Source organism: Tenrec ecaudatus, chromosome 10 (assembly GCF_050624435.1).
Source record: "Tenrec ecaudatus isolate mTenEca1 chromosome 10, mTenEca1.hap1, whole genome shotgun sequence".
Lineage (NCBI taxonomy): Eukaryota > Metazoa > Chordata > Mammalia > Afrosoricida > Tenrecidae > Tenrec > Tenrec ecaudatus.
Window position 1 is genome coordinate 6702343 of NC_134539.1, and position 22566 is coordinate 6724908.

At 47.3% G+C, this 22566-nt stretch overlaps 1 protein-coding gene across 1 annotated transcript in view; it reads left to right on the forward strand.

Moving 5' to 3' along the window:
* CDC37L1 (cell division cycle 37 like 1, HSP90 cochaperone) overlaps positions 1-21383 on the forward strand; it is a 37812-nt gene extending 16429 nt beyond the window's left edge. Inside the window, exons 4-7 of the mRNA XM_075559882.1 lie at positions 1314-1429; positions 1994-2116; positions 17505-17669; positions 19194-21383. Coding sequence (XP_075415997.1) covers positions 1314-1429; positions 1994-2116; positions 17505-17669; positions 19194-19295 — 506 coding nt within the window. The 3' untranslated portion in view covers positions 19296-21383. The remainder of the gene's footprint in view (positions 1-1313; positions 1430-1993; positions 2117-17504; positions 17670-19193) is intronic.
* Positions 21384-22566: the final 1183 nt, after the last annotated feature.

A 22566-nucleotide genomic window follows, 5' to 3' on the forward strand; every position in this document is an offset into this window, starting at 1 on the left:
ACTACATGAGGGAAATGGGGGGCGGGGGGGGGCAAGCCATGGAGAGGATTGGCCATTTGTCTAAGTTGTTGAATGCAAAACAGTGTTCTGAAGCGTAGCCCACCTCTCACAGCGAGAAGTTCTTTGGAGGGAAGTCCTGCAGGTTGTAGTTAGATTAATGTGGGGTTGGGCTGCTAACCGCAAGGTCAACTGTTTGACCTTTTCAGCTGCTCCCTGGGAGGAAGCTAAGGCTTTCTCCTTCTGTAAAGATTTACAGCCTTGGGACCCTAAGGAGCAGGTCAAGGTTGCCCTCTAGGGTCACGAGGAATCAGAATTGATGTGATGGCCGTTGGTTTTCTAGATGGAGGTCCAGGGAGAGAGAGGAACTCGCCCAGAGTCCCTGAGCTCCGTGTTTGATGCAGGCATTGTGTCTCCAGAGCCAGCACCTTGCTAGATTGTGTTACTCTCCGTTTGTGAGTTTGCCAGTCAATTCTAAGGTAACCTCAGTCGTTTGAAGTATGTTCTGTTCCACCCAGCCATTGACTGCCCTGCTTCTTTCATAGACTCCCTTTCTCCCCACAGCGGGCTCTCTGGCTACCTGCAGTCTGACTTCTCTCCATGGTCGGCGTTCAGGGGGTCGTTTTTGTGGTGACTTCGTGAGTTGTGTTAGATGGAGTGGTAGAGTTGAACAGCGTTCATTCATGGTTAATGACGCCCTGCAAGTGTCACTGGCCCTCTCGTGCTGTCCCAAACGGAGGGGTCTTGGGAGCACACAGGCAGACACTGCCCTGTGGAAGTCAGCCACAGAAGCGGGCTCCATGGGGGGCAGAAAGGGTGGCAGGCAGTAAATTCCTGAAGCGTCACAGAGCTAAGGCCCGACAGCCTCCGGGCTCTGCTTAGGGCATCTGCGCTCAGCATGCTAGGTCAGACGGCCGCCTCTGACTGCTCGCTGTTTCTCAGAACTTCAAAGGCCAAGGCACCCTTTCCAAGGCTCTGCTGGGGCACCCAGTTAGTGTCCCGCCATACTGCGTTCATTCCTGCGTTCATTTCTGCCTCTCTCACCTCAGGTGACTAGCTGCCCTGTTTGCTGGGGTTGGGGGCTTCCCTGGATGCAGGACTATTTCCGCCTTCAGCAGGAAAGCCCCAGACAACCGCAGGCACATTAGTCTGACGACTTAACTGACAGCAAAGGAAGGCTGTGTGGATCACGCAAGCAGAGCGTTCTCCCACGCCCCCTCTGCTTCCCAGAGGCAGCGCGCTGGGACCCGCCATGGGCCTCCTGGAGAATCCGTACAGGAAGAGAGTCTTTGACAGTCACTCTTGTTTTTTCGCAGGTATGTTGAGCCGCTGGGGTGACAGTCAGAGGTTCTTGTCTGACCACCCCTACCTTGTCTGTGAAGAAACCACCCAGTATCTTAGTCTGTGGTGTTTCCATCTAGAAGCCGAACAGGTATCACGGGCCCCAGCTTTTCATCTGGGGAGTGTAGTGGGGTTCGACTTCTTCTTACTGCTTTTTTTCCCCTCCCTTTGGTTTTAATTTTGTTGGGTGTTTTTGTTTGTTTGTTTGTTTAGCATTGTTTACTTTAAATGAAAGCAGAGCTTTTCAAATGTGCTTGAGCTTAATACGTTGGGGTTTTTTTTGCTTTCTTTGATTTTTAAGTTGTTTTCATTAACAAATGTGGAAATTTTTCCTGATGTGGCCCCTCCCTTTCCCTCTCCCAGGGACATCTCTCATGATCCCGTGTAGTGAATAAACCTTCTCTGTTAACTACTTAGAAAGTCTTGTTTTAAGTCCCCAGCAGTATTCGCACACTATGCAATGGAGCCGGTAGCCCGCTCTGCCATCGTTTCCTGGTCGCCGACATAGCAACCGTATGCTTGTCAGAGCTCCAGCATGTTGTGTGTGGTTGTAGAGGACTTCACGTACTGTAACACCAAGAGTACTCTCCCCGTTCAGACTTGCAGCCGCTCTCCTTCCAGAGGCATTTCTTTAACCCTCTCTGTTTGCTTTCAGAAAGGGGCTCTGATGGAGCAGATAGCACACCAAGCCGTGGTCATGCAGTTTATTATGGAAATGGCCAAAACCTGTAATGTGGATCCAAGAGGGTGTTTTCGTTTATTTTTCCAGAAAGCCAAAGTAAGTAGCTACATGGTATGGTCCAGAGGGAAGGTGAGGCCCCTGTGCCGAGCCCCTCAGCCCCGGCCCAGGCGGGGGAGCCCCTCCTCTAGACTGAGCCAAGTGGGCGTGACAAGCAGGAGGAAAGGCCAGTCGCTGATTTCACACTGACTTAGATTTAAGGGCAGTATAAAAGAGTGACATCAAGACCTGCTCAGACGAGGGGTGCGTGCATGTATATTCAGGAAGGTGGGGGTCTTCAGGACAGTCACTTCTCAGTGTCTTCTGAGAAAGCCCACAGCTGTCAGGTGCTGAGGCGCCCTGTTGGTCCTGGGTGTAGAAAACACAGTGAATGGGTGGGGAAATGCACCGGACACTGAAGATCGCAAGAGTGATTTTCACAGTTGTGGTTCACAGAATACTCTGTTGCTAGTGAAATGATATTTATGAAAGTTCATGGCAAAGAAAGCAAGCGAAGATACTGGAATTGTCCTACAAACTCTTAAAATGTCCTTGGTTCGGCAGGGTGATGCTAGGCAAGTGTAACGTTGATCTGCTTGGAGACGAAGGCTGCGTGCTGTGCGCACTCAGCGGAGTAGCAGTCCAGCACCTGCACAGGGAGATGCGCAGGTGTACTTTCCCCCACCGCTGATGGCAGCGGGAACAGACAGACACAAACAAGTAGAGAGACTTAGGGGAATTACCGGTACCTATGCTAACCCCAGAAAGTCTGCTAGGAAAGCACCCCAGAGAGGAGGTTTTCAAAGACCCTTTCATGGTGCACTGGGCCAGATTTCATTTCATTAGAAAGTGGTGGCCTTATTAGATGCTGGTAGGGTGAGGTTGACACTGGCTGAGAGTGGCCCTTTGCACAATAGAGTGAAACACTGCCTGGTCCACTGCCATCTTCACGGACATCGCTGCATTTGAGCCCATTGTTCTCTCTCCTCGAAGGGTCTCAGTGTGGGTGGATGGCCTTCTCCGAGTATGAGGTCTTTCCAGGGCCTGGCCTCCCCTGAGAGCCCGTGCACAGGAAATGAGCCAGAGGCTCTCCAGCTTCATTTCTGGGGAGCATCTTGGCTGTGCTTCTTCCAAGACAGCTTTGTCCGTTTTTCTGGCAGTCCGTGCTGTATTCTTTCTTCTTCGCCAGCACTGCCCATCAAAGCAATCAGTTCTTTTTTAAAAAATCATTTTATTGGGGCTTATACAACTCTTATCACAATCCATACGTATATCAATTGTGTAAAGCACATTTGTACATTCATTGCCCTCATCATTTTCAAAACATTTGCTCTCCACTTAAACCCTTGGCATCAGGTCCTCTTTTTTTCCCCCTTCCTCACGAGCCCTTGATAATTTATAAATTATTATTTTGTCATATCTTGCCCTGTCCGACATCTCCCTTCACGCACTTTTCTGTTGTCCATCCCCCAGGGAGGAGGTCACATGTAGATCCTTGTAATCGGTTCCCTCCTTCCAACCCACTCTCCCTCTTCCCTCCCAGTATCGCCACTCACACCCCTGGTCCTAAAGGTATCATCTACCTTGGATTCCCTGTGTTTTCAGTTCCTGTCTGTACCAGTGTACATCCTCTGGTCTAGCCAGACTGGCAAGGTAGAATTTGGATCATGATAGAATGGGGGGGGAGGGGGGCGGGAGGAAGCATTTAGGAACTAGAGGAAAGTTGTATTTTTCATCAGTGCTATATCGCACCTTGACTGACTCATCTCCTCACCTAGACCCGTCTGCAAGGGGATCTCCAGTGGCCGACAAATGGGCTTTGGATCTCCACTCCGCACTCCCCCTGTCATTCACTATGATAAGATTTTTTGTTCTGATGATACCTTATACCTGCTCCCTTTGACACCTCGTGATCTCACAGGCTGGTTTGCTTCTTCCATGTGGGCTTTGTTGCTTCTTAGCTAGATGGCCACTTGTTTACCTTCAAGCTTTTAAGACCCAAGGCTCTATCTCTTTCGATAGCTGGGCACCATCAGCTTTCTTTACCACATTTGCTTATGCACCCATTTGTCTTCAGCGATCGTATCAGGGAGGAGATCACACAATGATACGATTTTTTTGTTCTTTGATGCCTGATAAGTGATCCCTTCGGCATCTCGTGTTCACACAGGCTGATGTGCTTCTTCCATGTGGGCTTTGTTGCTTCTGAGCTAGATGGCCACTTGTTTACCTTTAAGACCCCAGACACTATCTCTTTTGATAGCCGAGCACCATTAGCTTTCTTCACCACATTTGCTTATGTACCCACTTTGGCTTCAGCAGTTGTGTCAGGAAGGTGAGCATCATAGGCTGCCAGTATAATAGAAGAAAGTATTCTAGCATTGAGGGAGTACTTTAGTGGAGGCCCAATGTCCATCTGCTACCTTAATGCTAAACCCATACATATGTGCACATAGGTCTATTTCCCCATCCTCATATATAAATATATTTGCTTATGTACATTCCTTTATTTAGACCACTATAAATGTCCTTTGCCTCCTATCTCTTTTCTCTATTTCCTTTGACTATTCTCTTGTCCCAGGATCATGCTCAGCCTTCATTTGGGTTTCAGTATTTCCTCTTGGTTACATTACCCTTGATCACTCCCTACCAGGCCTCCTACACCCTCTTGACCACCAATTTGGATCACTTGTTGTTCCCTTGTCCTTGGGTTTGTTAACACCACTTCCTTACCCCCACCTCCCCCTCTCCCATGTCCCCTCGGAACTATTGGTCCCGTTGTTTTCTCCTCCAGATTCTTCATTCAGCCTATCTTATTTTGATAGACCTGCAGAGATGATAACATGCACAAAACCAAACCAGCAAAACTGAGCAACAACATAAAACAAAACAACAACAAACCAATGACAAAAAAATCCAAAAGTAAACACAACAAGAAAGAAAAACTTGTAGTTAGTTCAAGGACTGTTTGTTGGACTTTGGGAGTGTTTTCCAGTCCGGTCTGTTGGGGTACCACGCCCTGGCCCAAGGACCTCGCCACTCCGTTCCCTTGCTGTTGTTGCATGCCCTTAGTGTTTTGCCTCGTTGTGGCAGGATCAGATCAGGCACAATTCCCACCCTGTGTCTCAGGTTTTGTCCTCTGTAGGGCTATTGGTCAGTGAGGGACGTCATGTCTCATAGTGGGACCGGCCATGTGGTCCTCTGTGGATTGGCTGCTCTAATCGGGAACATCGTCCTCAAGGCCTGGTGGACCAGGGTGTTCTCCACTCTCTCCTCATCCCCCTTCATCTCCTTCTGTGTGCTCCGATCAGATATGTCTCTCCCCCGGAGCTGCAGATTCAGTGCTGTCCATTGAAATAAATTATTCTGGGGGGAGGTGCAGCTGTCTACATAGTAGTTGGGATTGGGGCCAGCTCCCCAGACTTCTCCACTGGTTCCCTCCTTGATGGCTCTAATAGTTTGGGGTTTAACTTCAAGGTCTGTGATCCACCTTGAGTTTCTTCTTGTGCATGGAGTGAGATAAGGGTCTTGCTTTATTTTTCTGCAGGTAAATATCCATTTTTTCTAGCACCACTTGTTAAAGAGGGCATCTGCTTCCCATTGGATGTTTCTTTGGGCCCTTTTCAAAGATCAGTTGTCTGTATGCTGATGATCTTATTTCCAGGTTTTCAGTTATTTTCTATTGGTCTGTCTGTCAGTGTACCAACAGTACCTTGCAGTCTTGACAACTGTGACTGTATAGTATTTGGTAAAGTCAGTTAAAGCAAGCCCTCCCACTGTGTCCTTCTTCTTGAGGAGTTCTTTGCTAATTCTGGGCTTCTTCCCTCTCCATATTAAGTTGGTAATCAGTTTTTCCATTTCTTTGAAGAAAGATGAGGGTAATTGTATCGGGATGGTATTAAACTTATATAGTGCTTTTGGCAGAACTGACATCTTGACTATATTGAGTCTTCCAACCTACAAGCATAGGATATTCTTCCATTGTTGAGTTCACTATTGGTTTCTTGTAATAGTGTTCTGTAGTTTCCCTTATGTAGATCTTTTGTTCTTTTAGTGAAGTATATCCATAGATATTTCAATTAGTGTTTGGCTATTGTGAAGAGTACCACTTTTTTGATCTCCTCTTCTGTGGTCTTATCTGATGTGTACTGCAGGTCCATGACTTCTGTTTGTTGATCTTGTATCCTGCCACTCTGAGAAACCCCTCTATTGGTCCCAGGACTCCCGTGGAGCTTTTTTGGGATTTTCCATATATAAAATCATATTATCTGCAAATAATAATAATTTCACCTCTTCCTTCCCCGGACAAATACCTGTGATGTTTTGTTTTTTTGCCTTACGCTGTTAGCTGAAATCTCCAGCACAATATTGAATAAGAGTGGGGAAAAGGGGCATCCTTGTCTGGTCCCCTTTTTCAGTGGGATTGTGTTCGTCTTTTCTCCTTTAACTACCACTGTGGGTGTTCGTTTCCATATGTAGTTTTTGTTTTCTGGAGGAATTTTCCTTCCATTCCTATCTTCTCGAGTGTCTTAAACAGGAGTTGGTGTTGGATGTTGTCGAATGCTTTTTCTTCATCTATTGATATTATCATGTGGTTCTTAAATAGTTTTTCATGTTGATGTGATGAATAATACTAATGATCTTTTATATGTTGAACCATCCCTGCATCCCTAGTATGAATCCCACTTGGTCATGGTGAATTATTTGTTTTATATATTTTTGTATTCTATTGGCCAATATTTTGTTAAGGATTTTTGCATCGATGTTCATTAGGGATATTGGTCTGTAGTTGTTGATTCTTGTGGGATCTTTGCCCAGTTTTTGTATCAGTTATACTAGCTTGATAGAGGGAGTTCGGGAGTTTGCTGTCTTTTTCTATGTTCTGGAAGAGCTTGTGTGGGATTGGTGTTAGTTCTTCCCTAAATGCTTGGTAAAATTCTCCAGTGTAGCCATCTGGTCCAGGGGACTTTTTTTTATTGGTAATCCCTTGATAACCTTGTCTATTTCTTTTATTGCTATCGGTCTGTTGAGATTCTTGACGTCCATTGAGGATAGTCTAGGGAGGGATTGGTTTGCCAAGAATTTGTCCATGTCTATCAAGTTGTTGAATTCATTGGAGTACAGTCCTTCATAGTACTATGTAATTATCCTTTTGATTTCATTAGGCTCTGTTGTAATGTCCTCTCTTGCATCCCTTATTTTTGCTATTGAAATTTGTTCCCTCCTTTCTTTGGTTAGGTTTTCCAGTGGTCTGTTGATTCGGTTTATCCTTTCAAAGAACCAACTTTTAACAGCATTAATTTTTTCCATAGCTTTCTTATTTTCCCTCTCCTTAATCTCAACCCTGATTTTTATTATTTCTTTTCTTTTGCTATTAGTAGGATTGTTGACTCTGCTCTAGTTGTTGTAAATTTTGTGCCAGCATATCAATCATGAGTCTCTCTTCCTTTCTCAGGTGTGCATGTATTGCTATGAAACGTCCTCTGATAACTGCCTTTGCTGTGTCCCATAAGTTTTGATACGTCATGTTTGCATTCTCATTGATTTCTAAAAATTTCCTAATTTCATATCTGATCTGTGCCAGTATGCATGCCTTCTGGGGTAGAGAGTTATTCATCCTCCACTTGTTTGCGCTTGTTTTCTTTGTCTTCCCTTTGTTGATTTCCACTGGATCCTGTGGCACAGTGGTCAGAGAGAGAGTTCTGTATATCAATGTGATTAAATTTATGTAGATCCGCTTTATGCCCCAGCATGTGGTCTATCTTCGAATATGTACCATGTGTGCTTGAAAAGAATATGCATTTTTTTGTATTTGGATGAAAAGCTCTGTAAATATCAGGTCAAATTGTCTAATTGTAGTGCTTAGATCTCTAGCTTCCTTGTTGAGTTTCTTTCCCTGTGAACTGTCTTTCTCAGAGAGTGGTGTATTGAAGTCACCCAGTATAATTATTGAGGCTGTGATTTCTTTTTTCATCTTTTGGAGTGTTTGGTTGATGTATTTAGCGGGTCTCCCATTTGGGGAATATATGTTTACAATGCGTAGTGGTTGTTTGTCTACCATTCCCTTGAGCATTGTATAGCGACCCTCCTTATCTCTTTATGGTTTTCACTTTGAGGTCAATTTTATCCGAGATTAGGATTGCAACCCCTGGTTTTTTTTGAATTGCTGTTTGCTTGATATGCCTTTCTCCAGCCTTTGATTCTCAGCCTATTTTTGTCTGTAGACTTGAGATGTACCTCCTGTAGGCAACAGATTGATGGGTTGTGTTTTCTAAGCCAGTCTGTAGTCTCAGTCTTTTAATGCCTGAGTTTAGGTCATTGATATTCAAGGTTATTATCTCCATCTGCAGACTCTGTGATGTCATCTTGCACCTTTTGTGTTGGGTGTTGTCCTACCTTCCTTTCTCATTAGTGTGTTGTGTATGTGTGTGTATCATTCTTGACTTCTTTCCATCCTTAAGCCAATCCTATCTTGGGGTCTGTTTTCTCTTTGTTGCCCTCTGGGTGAAGTTGTTCTATGTTGCGGTCTCTTATTTATGCTTGTTAAGTGTTGTTCTTCTGCTCATACTGTGTCAGCAAGGATCTTTTGTAGGACTGGGTTTCTTCTAACATATTCTTTGAGTTTTTCCTTGTCAGGAAAGACTCTTACTTCTCCATCTAGATAGATAATTTGGGTGGGTAGAGTATTCTTGGGTCTGCGTTGTTTTCCTTCAATTTTTCGAATATGTTACTCTACTCTCGCCTCTTCTTCATAGTTTCTGCTGATAAGTCTGAGCATATTCTTATTTGGGAACCTTTATATGTGATTGCTTGTCTTTCCCTAGCTGCTCTCATGATTTTCTCCTTTTCCTCAAAGTTGGATAGTTTAACTATTATTGCCTTGGTGACTTCTTGGGATTCAGTCTAGCTGGTGTTCTTTCAGCCTCCTGAATGGCTGCCTGGTTTTCATTCATTAAGCTGGGGAGGTTTTCCTCCAAGAATTCTCTCACTATTGTTGTAGATGACTTCTTTGTTGTGTTTTCCTCCGGCAAGCCAATAATTCTAATGTTCCACTTCATAGCATCAGACATTGCTCTTAGGTTTCCTTCAGCTTCTCTGATGATCTTATTAGATTTCTCTTTGCATTTGTTAAAGTCTGCTTGGCTGTCCTCCAAGTCACTGATGCAGTTCTCTGCTTCCTCCAGTCGGTTCTGGAGGTCCGTGTATCTGCTACTGGTTTTTGTCATCTCCTCCCTAAGCTCTTGTATTTCCCTTTGGTGTATTGACTTTATCCCCTCTACCATTTCATCCTCTTTCTGTATTGTTTTCTTCAAATCCTGTATGACTCCAAGGAGCAGTCTGAAAATTTCTTTCTGTGGCAGCTCAATGTCTGCTGCTTCTATGCATGTCGTTATGTTCAGGACATCATCTGCCATTGCCTTTTGTTTCTCCTGTTTTTTCATTGAGGTCGCTGTGGTTGATGGCTGTTTGTATTGTGTTGTTTTAGAGGAGCCAGGTGCCATTTTCCAGGGAGTCCAAAAGCACTGGCTCTCTCTGGGAGACTTGTAGGAATGTTCTTCGAACTGCCTACAGCTAATTTCACTATGGAATTAACCTACCACTTTATCTGTTGCTTTCCTCTCAAGGGAGTTGCCCCCGAAGACTGGTGGGTTGCCTGCTTTGGTGTTGTGGTTGGGCAGAGGTTCCTGCAGCAGCTTAGAGTTGAGGAGTGTTGGCTGAGCTGCCTTAGGCTCCCAGGCACACAGATAGGAATTGCCCTTATAAGAAGTTGGATGGTCCAACTTGGTGGTCCATGAACTTTTCCCCAGCCTCAGGCTAGCTACACAGGGTGGCGCTCACCAAGCATTTACTTCTGGGTGTGGCGCAGAGGTAAATGCCCTAGGCTCCAGGAGTTGTCTGGAGGTCAGCAGTGGAGTGTGAGAGAACAGGAAAGAAACAAAGGAGAAAAAAAAAAGAAAAAGTCTAAAAAAAGACTAAAAAAACATGAAAAAGTAAACCCACTGAGACTGTGCAGGGATATAGAGAAGAGAGGTAAACAAAAGTAACTGTAGCTGAATCCTGATCCCTGCCCTTGGGGCTGCAAGGCAGGGGTTTAGTCCCTGCCCTGAGGCAGCAATCAAGCTGTGGCTATGTTGAGAAAATGTTCCTGCGCATCCGCTGCTGAGACTGGCTGGATAGAGAGAAGAGAGGGAAACAAAAGTAACAATGTAGCTGAGCCCTGATCCCAGCCCAAGGTCAAGCCCTAGCCCCTCAAAACTGAGTCTGTGCCTACTTATCTTTATGATCTTCCTCCTGAGATCCAGCAGTGTTGAATTTCTCTCTATGCAACTCTGGCTGATTTCTGCGGAGTCCCTCTGGTATGTGTTACCCTGTTGCTATCTTCCCGGAAGTTTCCGCATTCAATTATTTTTTGTTTGTTTCTTTGAATTTTTTGCTTTTAAGATCCTTTATTAGGGGCCCTTACAACTAACTCCCTTTTACAGTCCATACATCAGTTGTATCAGACATATTTGTACATATATTGGCATCATTCTTTTTAGACTTTCTATTGAGCCCTTGGGATTGGCTCCTCTTTTGTTCCCTCCCCAGCCCCCTGTGGCTCCTCAGGAACCTATAGATTGTTCTTATTCTCATACCTCACACAGACTGCTGTCTCCCTTCCCCTCTGGTTTCTGTTGTTCTTCCCCCTGGAAAGGTGAGTGTGGTTGTGTCCCATTCATCGCCCTATTCTTTGGGTATCACAATTCCCATTCCTGTTCCTGGGTTCCATGTGTCTTGATGTGCACATGTCCCCGTCTAGTCCAGAGTGGGAAGCAGCACGGGTCATGATAGTGGGAGGTGAGGAGGTCTCAGGGATCGGAGGTATATTGCTTGATTCATCGATGCTCTACTGCATCCTGATAGACTCATCCACTCCTTACGACCCCTCTGTAGGGGGATGTTCCATTTTCCAAATATGAAATTGGGGTCTCCACTCCGACCCCCCTCATTGTGAATCTTTGATGTCTGTTGTCCGGTCCCAGTGATAGTGTATGATTGCACAAGTTGTTGTGCTGGTCCCATGTGGGCTCACTGCTTCACTGTTGAACGGCCGCTTGTGTAATTTCAAGCCTTGAAGACCCCAGACACTATATCTTTTAATAACCGGCCACCATCCACTCTCTTTACCACATTTGCTCATGTACCCATTTTATCTTCAGTGACTGTGTGGGTGGGGGGATGGTGGGGGTAGGTTGAGCATCAGAAAATGCCATTCTGTTAGAAGACTGTACTTGTATTGAGGGAGCGTATGAACTAAGGCCCATCTGCAGCCTCAGTGTATTACCTTATAAATATATGTACATAGGCTAATACCTCTATTTTTATGGATTAATGTATGTACATAAGTACACACCTCTGTTAATACTTCTATCTGTAGCTTTGCTTCCTAGAGCCTTTGTCTGTTTCCTTTTGCCTCCTCCTGCCCCACCATCATGTTTCCCCTTCTTCCACCTCTTAGTACTTCCTCTCAGCTAGATTGGTATTGTTCTAATACCCACAGGATCTCTGCAACCTCCTAGTTGTTGGTTTTAATTCCCTAATTATTCCTCTGTCTTTGGTGTTGTTTGCTCACCATCCCCCATCCCACCTTCTCCCCACAAGACCCTCCGGGGCCATTGCTTTCTCCCCGAGCTTGCTTCCCATGTATGTTTTATATAAGTAGGCAAGCCAGCAGAGTCCTCGTCCAAACAATAAGGGAAAAAAAGGGGAAAAAAAACCCAAACCATACATAGCTCCAGGTCTGTCCCTGGCCTTTATGGATCTCTTCCCCCTGGTCCTGGGGGTTTCTGGGGCTGCCTTTCCTAGCTGAAAGTGTATTTTGGGGGCTATTTAGGGGCTTTGTGGATTGGCTTTGCACCAGTTGCTGATCTCTTATGCTCCCTCATTGGTTCGCCCCACTGCAGGGGATTCAGGCCACACTATCTCCCCACCGTGTGTCCCCACTAGTGCCTTTGTCGCTTTATGTTCCTGTCAGGGGACATGTCTCGAGTAGTTGGTGGTCCTGCAGTCCTCTGTGCCTTAGCAGCTCCGTGGAGGGACATTATCTCCCAGGCTTGAAGTGCCCATATGCAGTGTAGGCTGACTGTCCCTTTTCCTACTTGGTTTGCTTCTGTATGGGCGTGGTAAGTCTGTGCCTTACCCCCACCTGAAGGCTTAGTGTTATTCTCTGTCACATACTTCTAGGGCAAGGGTCAGATTGGTTGGGGCTGGCCCTGTAGCCCAGTCTTTTCACACAATCCTCCAAGTGGTTATATTGCCCTCCTGCTTTGGTGCTCTGTGGTGGGGTCTGTATGCACACTCCGGATTCTGGGCTCCATCTTGACGCCTCCCTGCAATCAATTCTCTTGTCTTCCTTACTTTTGGCCCAGCTTTCCCTTGCATGTGAGTTGATGGAAAGTACCTGGGCTTCAGTCAGGCGCACTGTAGCCTCAAGGTAACACCCTGGCTTTCCTGCACGTCAGATAGGTCTTGTGATATGTTTGATCTCTGGTCTGCTGCTCCCATGGGCACTGATTGTGGGTCCAGGTCAAATGGAACCCTGGACCTCTTCAATCAACTCTTCATGTATCGTGATGATGTTTTGTCTTCTGGTCCAGTTGGGAGAATGTCAAAACAATGTTATGTTGAGGTATAATCATTTTTAAGGTTCTAGTCGATCTTCATCAGTGAGTGCTTGAAGTCCTCTATGCTTTCGGCAAACAGGATTGTATCATCAACATACCGAAGGTTGTGAATGAGTTCCCACTCTTCTTTATACAGTCCAGCTTTGTGGGCTATTTGCTCTGCACACAGAATGAATCAGTATGGTGAAAAGGTGTACAGCCCTGATGCACGTCTTTTCCTGATTTTAAAACCAGGCAGTGCTCCCTTGTTTTGCTCCAGTGATGTCTAAGACTAAGAATACTCACATTAGGATCGTATTCATCTTTCTCACTCGCGTTCTTTCCTGAGCGTACAGTTGAGATTGAATTAAGCCAGAGATTAACAAAATTGTCAAAACTGGAGCATGCTGTTGCTCCGCTTGCTGGTGTTACTCTTGCTTTGGCAGATAGTTATTTACACAAATACACTATTAGTGTTATATTAAGTTTGCAAATGTTACTTGACAGCGAGACGTTTTCTGATTCCTCTGCTTCAGTTTCTCATGCAGATGCTCTGCGGAGAAAGATGGAGCCTTTCACTCCCCAAGAGTGACAAACTGGGAAGCCCACAGGGCAGCTCTGCCCTGTCCTCGAGGGTCACTGTGAGTTGGAGCCGACTCGATGGCAGGGAGTAAGATAACCCACATGAAGACGAGCTACTTGGGCTCTTGGGTCATCTTAAACGTTGAGACCCCAGAGCTTGAGAGCCGTTGCCGCCTTTGAGAAGCCCTGTCCCAGGTGCACGGGCTGCCGTGCTGGGGGCCAGCCCTCCATGTCTGTCAACAGCAGAGTGAAGTAGTGGTCTGTTCAGTCCGTCAAATCCCAGCCCCCACCCCAGCATGGACCCCCCCTAACAAGGTTGTGAGCAAAGCAGGTCACAGACTCGGCCAGTCCTCTTCATGAAGCGCAAGATCTGGCAGAACTTGGCAATAGCTAATTTAGGAATCCATCCACAAGGGGACTTCCAAAAGTTCATGGGAAAACTCCCTTTCTCCACGAACTTTTTGAACCCCCCTGTATAAGCGGTCAAGTTGAAAAGACAAAGGAGCATTGAAGTCTGTGGTCATCACACTGGTCACTCAGGAGGGGACGGGGACGCTGGTGTGAGTGGTTTCCTTGGCCGCTGGGCCTGGCCCCTTTCCTCATCTGGGGACACAGTGGGTTTCCCCGCGATCTGCTGTCTGTGCTTTTCATGCACATCTGCACACAGACGGTGCATTCTAGTGTCCACAGGAAGACTAGGAGGAAACAGAGGCCATGCTCAGGTGGGAGAATGGTACCTGATTTCCATCTTCAGGTCCTCAGTTGAACATGTTTTCCTTTATAAAGAAGGGGAAAGAATTCTCTTTTTAAATTGAAAATGCCAGCAGGGCAGTCGTCTCCTTTTAAATGCCCTAAACGCATCTGAAGCGCTGCTGCCATAGGACATGTTCCGGAAGCAGTAGTCGTGATGCCTCGCGAGTGCGTCAGACTCCAGTGGCTGGTGCGCATCTGCACTTGACATGGGGACGTGAGATTCGCCCTCTGTGATGTGGTGGGACTCGTCTTTAGGAGGATTGTGCGTGTGTGGCTATGTAGGAGGATTGTGCTTGTGTGGCTGTGTAGGAGGATTGTGCGTGTGTGGCTGTGTAGGAGGATTGTGCGTGTGTGGCTGTGTAGGAGGATTGTGCGTGTGTGGCTGTGTAGCGATGTCCTTTGGTCAGATTAGGAGGATTGTGCGTGTGTGGCTGTGTAGCGGTGTCCTTTGGTCAGATCAAACAAAGACACGAGGTCTTGGCTCCTAGCATCGTGCTCTTGGTGATTTTTAAAAATTCAGCATCAATCGCACTTAATTATAGTGAAAAAAGTTATTTGCTACTGAAAACACTGTTAAACTAAGTAGTAATTGTACTTGCCTTTTAAAATTATTCTTCATAATTCATAACCACACCTTGTTTTTTACTATGTGCTCTCTTTTCCATGGCCAATGTCAGAATGATGTTTTACTTGAAAATACGATTATTGAACTTCATGGCTTCAAGTCCTCGTTATGGGTCTGATCAGTTTTGCTCTAATAGTCAGTGTTCTTTTTTTCTTCCTCAACTCCTTAGCATTGTCTCCTTTTCACTCCTTACCCCTGAAACCTTAGTCCACTTGCTGTCCCTGTGGGCTCGTCAGCCCGGAGTTTCAGATCCCCAGACCAGAAAAGCATACAACACAACTTCAAGAGGCTGGCCTCCGGTGACGTAAGGCCTCTGAGATACACCCTGCTGTGAACGAAACAAAACAAAAATAGAGAAAATGTTGAAAACCAGATCCGGGCCAGCATGCATCAGAGACGGGGTCAACTGGCCGAGTGTTTACTGTTCAAGTCAGGTTTTTGCCTTTGATCGTCTCTGCTCTTCTCCACTGCCCGCCGTTTACTGACTCCTTCCCTCCCGTCCCTCAGTTGTGGATCCAGGGAGTGCACCAGAGGCTTGTCTCCTCTGTGGTTCCCACAAAGGAATCTTGGGCTCCCTCTGATATCCATGGTCTTCTGCAGACCAGAGGCTCTGATACTAATTCCTCCTTCGATTTCCGATCGTATGATGTACAGTCCTTTGGTCCCTGATGATGGTGTGCTTCTTCCATGTGGACTTAGTTGATATCTCGCTTAGATGGCTGCTTGTTTGGAGACAAGCTTTTAAGGCCCAGACACTATTTTATCTAATAAGTGGGCACCATCTAAATTCTTGTCACAGTTTGCTACAGCACCCATGTCATCTGTGCTCCCTTCCCGAGGGCAAGTATTGAGCCAGGGCCCTGATGTCAGAACTAGTTGTCCTTAAGTTGGAGCTAGGATTAGTGTGAGCCCCAAACGCATTCCTGGATCTACGGAGTTGTTTTCCTTCCCTTTTAATATATTATTATTTGAGGGTTAATGTCACTTCATCCCATGGTTCAGTCATGACAAGCAGAATTGTACAATTCCCTCCGCAGTCAGTTTCCAAAAATTCTTTTTCTTTCTGGATTCCTTGACATTTCCCTTTTACCACCACCACCCCCTACTCACACCCCCCCCCCACCAAAAAAATCCTTTTATTCTCCTTGCTGTCCCTATAGCTTAATTCTGGGTCTCATTTACTGAAAAAGACAAAAACACACCATTTCAAGAGGTGACCCCCCCCAATGACATAACATCTCTGAGATATACACCCCAATATGAACAAAGTAAAACAGAATGTCCCTCACAGGTTTGCTGGCACTGTTATGGTTGTTTGTCAGCCTGCCAGCAGTTCCTCAGTCCTGGCAAAGCTGGCCTCTGCTTCCTCAGACACAGGTGCGTTTCCTGGCTGCCGTCCGCAGGTTACAGTGTGTCTGTCTGACAGAGAGTCCAGTGGAGTTTCCCTATGGGCTCTCTGACAGCATCAATCACTTTTATTGGGTACTTTGTGTCAAGCACTGTTTTAAACTCGCTACAGGGATTAACTCCTGAGAGCATTTTAGGGAGATGAGAATCTGTTTTCAGGTGAGAAAATTGGTGCTGAGAAATTAACCCGCTCTCCCCTGAGTTAGAGCAGAAAAGGGCCAGTCAAGCCCCTCTGGGTCTAAAGCCCAGGCCTGGGCATCGGGATGTCACTCCCACCTTCCCCAGCGAGTCGCACAGCCGTTTCAGGATTGGTTTGGGATCTAAAGAGACTGCCTGTATATTCACATGAGCACCATGTATTGAGAATAGTGCTTCATGTGTGGGCTAGAAACATAATTAAGGACGTTATTCCTAAATCCCTGAAGAGTAAGATGGCCACACGCAATGATTTGCCTACGTACTGACACTAGTCAGTAACCCACAGGTTTCTGTCTGGTTACATGACCGCAGCCACATTGAAGAGAAATGGCATCTCAAATGTTCCCATGGAGATCACAGAAAGGCGTGTTTCAGAGGTCTTAGTCACCACAGGAACTTAACCTTCCTTAACCTTGGATGTGCACTGTCACCTCAGGAGCTGCCAAGAAACCTAGATGAGGCCCCTGTCAGTATAGGGAGATTGGGATCGACAATTTTGCTGATACTTTAGATCAGTGGTTCTCAACCTTCCTAATGCCACAACCCTTTAATACAGTTCCTCATGTTGTGGTGACCCTCCAACCATAAAATTATTTTTGTTGCTACTTCATCAGTAATTTTGCTAGTTCTGAATCGGGCGACCCTATGAAAGGGTCATTCAACCCCCAGGTTGAGAACAACCACAGCTTTAGATCCTTGGATGGCCAAGCGTCTCCTTTAACATAGACCCTCGCCCCTATCCTGTCTCCATGATGTTGGGATGAGGTACTTGCTAAACTGGAGCACAGAGGCATCTCCGTGCTGTGGTTGCATACTGTGTAAGGCGTTGTGAGCGAGAGAAGATTGTGGATGGGTAATGGTGCCCCTCACTCGTTGACAGAAAATTAAAGTCGTCCAAGAAGACCCCTTGGTCGTTGCTGGCAGTAAGGAAATGGATGGCTAGTACAGGTGTGAGAGGCTCGGTGAGGACTGTTGTAGGTGCTGGCAAAGATCTGCATGAATGGCGGGGAAGAGAGAAAGCAAGACCACTCTGTGTCTGCGAGAGGGGCTCCTTACTGGTTTGCAGACGCAGCAGGAACCGGAACAAGCCGGCCATTGATGGACGTGGCCCGCAGGCCACATCCACACTTGAACCGCGTGCTCCATCCGCTCCTGCCACTGCAGCCTGACCTGCTCTTGACAAGCTTGCGTTGGTCCTGACGTCTTGAAAACCCTCTCTGTTTTTTTGTGTTTTCTCTAGGCGGAGGAAGAAGGCTATTTTGAAGCATTCAAAAATGAACTTGAAGCTTTCAAGTCAAGAGTAAGACTTTATTCTCAGTCACAAAGTTTTCAGCCTATGATGGTTCAGAATCATGTTCTCCATTCTGGAGCTGGATCTATAGGTGTATTAGAATCCTTCCCACAGGTACGTTGGAAAAGGAAATAATCTGTATTATAAATGTATCAGTGCGCACAATTTGCCTCCTGTTGGACTGTTCCCTCTTACATATGTGTGACCCCGAAGGTAGCCCTGAGCATCATTCCATGCCATGTTCCAGCATTGAATCGCTTCCGTCTCCTGGCTACTTAGCGACCCCAGGTTCCAGTTAAACGAAGGAGCCCTGGTGGCATGGTGGTTGCAAATTGGGCTGCTAACCACACCTTCAGTAGCTTGAAACTCCCAGGCGCTCTGGGAGTTTCCTACTCCCCAAAGAGTGACCGGCTCAGAACTGCTCGGCAGCTCTGCTCTGTCCTGTGGGGTTGCCGTGTGCTGCTGTGCACTTGACAGCAGTGAGCCTGGAGTCTTTCTCAGGTCATGTGTTACCTAGGGTCCATCTCCAATGTCGACTCCAGAAGGTGGCTTCTGAGGGCTTCTCATGGTGAGTGGCAGGCTAGGTCCCTTATTGCACGAGTTTGTAATTATCCCCTTCAATGCTTGTATTGACGGCCAGACTTGGTGCACTTCGTGTCAAGCTGCCAGCAGGTTGAGCCTCTTCACAGGGTGAAAGCAGTGTCACCAGCACCAGGAGGATAGCAGAAGAGCCTGCCTCACACCACCGTCCTGGGTCCTCATGAGAGTTGAGCCACGTTTCGCTTGTGGGTCTGAGACACTCATGCCATGGGAAGCCAGCTTCATCTGTCCCCTTCGCAGGATGGAAAGGGACATGTCGTTGTGAGAGGACAATGGGAGAAGCGTCCTCAGTGCATTCTTAGGCCTCATCAAGTCGTGGGACTAGATAGGTTCTCAGTATTCTGACCTCATGACGCTATAATTTCACCAAGCCATTATAAGTCAGAGGGATAATTTATAGAATGTAATTGGTCATATTCAACTCAAGACTAGAATATTGCACTCCAGGATGGAAATCATAATTCAAGGTGTGATTTTTAAATAGTTAACAGTCCTACGGGAGCCGTTCTGGAATGTCCTTCCAGGTTCTCTATGGGTCAGCTTCGATCGACTCTATGGCTGTGAGTTTGGGTCTGAGAGGGTGGTTCATGAGGTGTTAACACAGTCTAGGTTTATTTTTCCTTTATCGAAGGAAGTGATGGTTTGCTGCTTCCAGTTTAGACCTTGCCAAACAGAACATTCCTACCATTTTATTCAACAAACCTACACGAAACTGTGCCTTTATCCTCAATTGACTGAAGGGTCTAAGATCGTAATCCTCACGATCCCTTGCTGGCTCTAGCCAGAGTGCTGTGGAAGGTGCGGCCGCCTGGCGAGGCATCCCTGCCCACCAGTGTTGCTGGGCAGAAGCAAGGGGCCGTCCTCTGGGGCTGCTCTCAGGTGTCTCGTCTGTGCCCCGGCCCGGGGACTCGTGGTGAGGACTCGGGTCTCCTTCCTGCATCACCCTGACAGCAGACGAGAGGAAGTGGGGTGCAGGGGTGCTTGTCCTTGCCTGGCGCTGGCCATCACATGTGCTTTTCTCCTGCCCTTGTCTCCCAGAACCCGGGCCCGCTTCAGTATTCCGTCAACGCCTCTCCCTGCAGCTTCGACTCCGTGGTCCACAAAGACGACGATGACCCCAAGATGATGGACACGGTGTGATGTGGCTAAGACTGCTGAGGCCAAGCCGCCGTGTGGCGGGGGGAGGCGCGTGGCCATTGTCTGGACACTTGCACGGGCGCTGCACTTTATTTTTGTCGGGGTTTGATGGGCGGGGCAGAAGAGTACTGAAACGTTTGGTTGTTTTTTTTACGTGCTGCTAGTTTGTTTTGTTCTGCCTTCTTGAGAGGAGTGGTATCAGAATCTGCGGGAAGTCAACTGGACTCTAGGTTTGCTTTGCTTTTCCTTCCTTTGGCTACTAAATCTGCCTTTGGTCTTATTGTTCCCCATCTTTGGAATCAGAGTTCTGGAAATCTGCACAAATCCAGTGTTTACAAGAACCGGTGGATCCTACAAGTCCTAAAAGTCCGCTGCTCTGTGGCCAGATGCCTGCAGACGCGGCCCTGCTCTCCGAAAAGACCGAAGATCAAAGTGAGGAGCTTGTACCTTCCGAGTAGCTGTCGCATCTGCTGTTTCCCGTGGGCAAAGCAATAAATCAGTAGTTGGCAACCTACTGTACTCAACTGGATGGTACCAATGGGAACCACACAATTGCCCTAAAAACAGCGCTAACTGCACTTGCATTGGCCGCCCCATCAGCTAAATCCAGCACGGTAGTCGACCAGTTGACAGCATCCTAAATTGGCACACTCACACCCTGAATTGTCACTCAACTGTGTTCCCTAGTGGTGGCGGCTCCCTGTTGGCTTTGGAAGAGCAAGGGTTCTAGTGGCACAAGAAGCCGCACAGCTGGGATTTGACGCCTCATCTGCAAAAGCTGGGCATGGAAATCGCTAGATAGTCATTTGAAGCTCATACTGAATCTCTTGACTTGGCATGGCCGGGGGTGGGGGGTCCATCTCTCAGGGAGCAGGTTTTATAGGGGTCTGAAGGAGCTGGTAGACCAACAGGAAGAAGCTGATCTGAAGAACTAGGGTGGCGGCTTGTTTATTTGAGTCTGATGGAAGCCAAGGATTTTTCCAACCGCAGGGGAATCTGGCAGCACTAAGTGCCGGGAGCTGCCAACACTTGCAACGCTTTTTGTTTGGCTCTCCTCACCCTGGCTCGGCCTCCATGTCGCTCACTTCAAGGATGTCAGGATGCTTGATGACCCACTGGACGTGGCATTAGATGACATGCTAATTATGCGATCCTTTTGACTTGAGGGGTCCGCTCCTAACCCACAGGAAGGGGAGCCTCGAGCTTGGACCGGGTCATTGTTTGGCCCCGTGGCCTCGTGTGGAAGATGGTGAGCAGTGGGGTTTGTGCTCCAGGCTAAGAAGTCAGACCCAGGAGCCCTAGGCGGTCAGACCTGGGTCCTGCGGTACCTCAGTGTCCACAGGGACGGCCCGATGGATGGGCTCCGCCTCATCTGTAGCACCTCTCCCTGGTTTTCAGAATAAAAGTCTCTGCTTTTGATAAGAAAGATATAATAAATAATAAAATATCTGACTAATTTATACGCACCCTCCGCCAGCCTGTACTTGTTATCTGTCCAGTGACCCGGCTGGAGAAGTGTGTGTCCCAAGTCTCCGCTCTGCCCCGCTTCCGGAAGAAGCCCTTGCGATGAGCGCACGCCGTAGCTGGACCGCAGTGTTCTGTCAGCCTGAGCTCTCCCAGGGAAGCACCCAGATGCAGTGCGTGTCATTTTGCCTCTACAGGGGAGGGGTACTCATGACACGACTGTGAGGAGGAGACGAGCGCCCACACTGAAAACCCAATTTGTGCAGGGCATCTCTCTCTCAAACTGGGAATCGTCGAAGGAGCGAGTCTTTCAAACGTGCTTGCTCTGAAGGGGAACGCCGGTGAAAGCAACGGGGCTGGCGGGGAAGGACTTGGAGGACTTGGCCTTCTGCAGGCTGAGCAGGACGCGGGTCTTCCCGGCAGTAAGACGGCATCCTGGAGTGGTCCCCTTCCCCTGTGTGAGTGCTGAGAGGGTCATGTCTGCCTTGTCTAAAAGGAGGGGGGCAGAGCACACCAGGCCTCGGGAAGTCCAGGCGGATGACCCCTTTGACCTCGAGCGTGCCCATCAAAGTTTCTTCTTTCACTTGATTGAACTTATTTTCGAATAAAGGATTTTTTAAAAATAAAGTCTGCATTTATTCCATGTGAACCATCTCCCCTGTTGAATTCAGCTATTACCTGATGACTCGCCCCCTGCTCTAAGGTTTCCTATGAAAACCAGGGCATTCTCCTCGAAAGGCGGACGGATGTGTACTTGGTCCCGCAGGAAAATGACTGGGGGCTGATTAGGCCATGTTCAGAAGTGGAAAATGAAAAAGGAAGTCATCTTCCAAGTCTCAGTCTTGGGCTTTTAAAGACATCTCATTTCAGTTCTTGACAGGTGTGTGTGAAAGGGCGCTGGTCTGGAAGGAGTAGACACTCGTCGGCATTCATTTCCCATCTGTGGGCACGCAGATTTCCTGATTGTCCTGAGGCTGATTTGTCTAGTCCAGGTTCCTTTGCTATATAGTAGATTGTACGTGTGGGGGGAGAGAGAACAGTGGATACAGGTTGAGTAAAGCTGAAAGAATAGAACCTTAAAAGTTGGGCATTTTTTAAATTAGGAAAAAGGGGTTTTTTTTGTTTTTTTTTTTTAGCGATTTCCCCCAAATGTCATACCTTAGTTTCTTTAATTCCTTGTGCTGTGTATCCTTCAAGCACACGCTTTTGAGCCCTTTCAGCAACAAGACATCGTCACATGGATGACACTTTGGGAAAATCCTTAAAGGGCAATGAGCGGCCCGTGGGCTGAGGCACAGGCAGGGCGGGGATGGACACTGCAGAGCAAGCATCCTGTGCTGCACTCACTGCAGTGCCCACGGCCCACTTTAAAACTCCAGGGAGCATACCTCTCACTGCAAATGTAGAGCTGGGGAGAGCAGGCCTTTGGATTTATAGCGTCTGAGAAGACGCCTGCCGGTTTACAACTCAATTTATTCTTGCTGTGGATGCAAGGACAGGAACCCAGTAGAATCTGGGTGTCGAGAGTAGTCTAAAATTACAGTCTGGTACAGGTCAGCTTGGCACGCATTTTATTCTGCGGGATATCACCGGAGGTGGCACTAGCAAAGTACCTCGGCCCACTGTTGGGCAAGTCAAACCAGTGCTGACTCATAGTGATGCCCCTATGGGTTTCCGAGACCAGTGTTCACGGGAGTAGAAAGCCCAGTCTCTCCTGAGCTGCTGCTGGTTTCAAACTGCCAACCACACGGATCGCAGCCCAACACATAACCAGTGGAACTGAGCAGAGATCTCGGGCGGGGGCGAATGG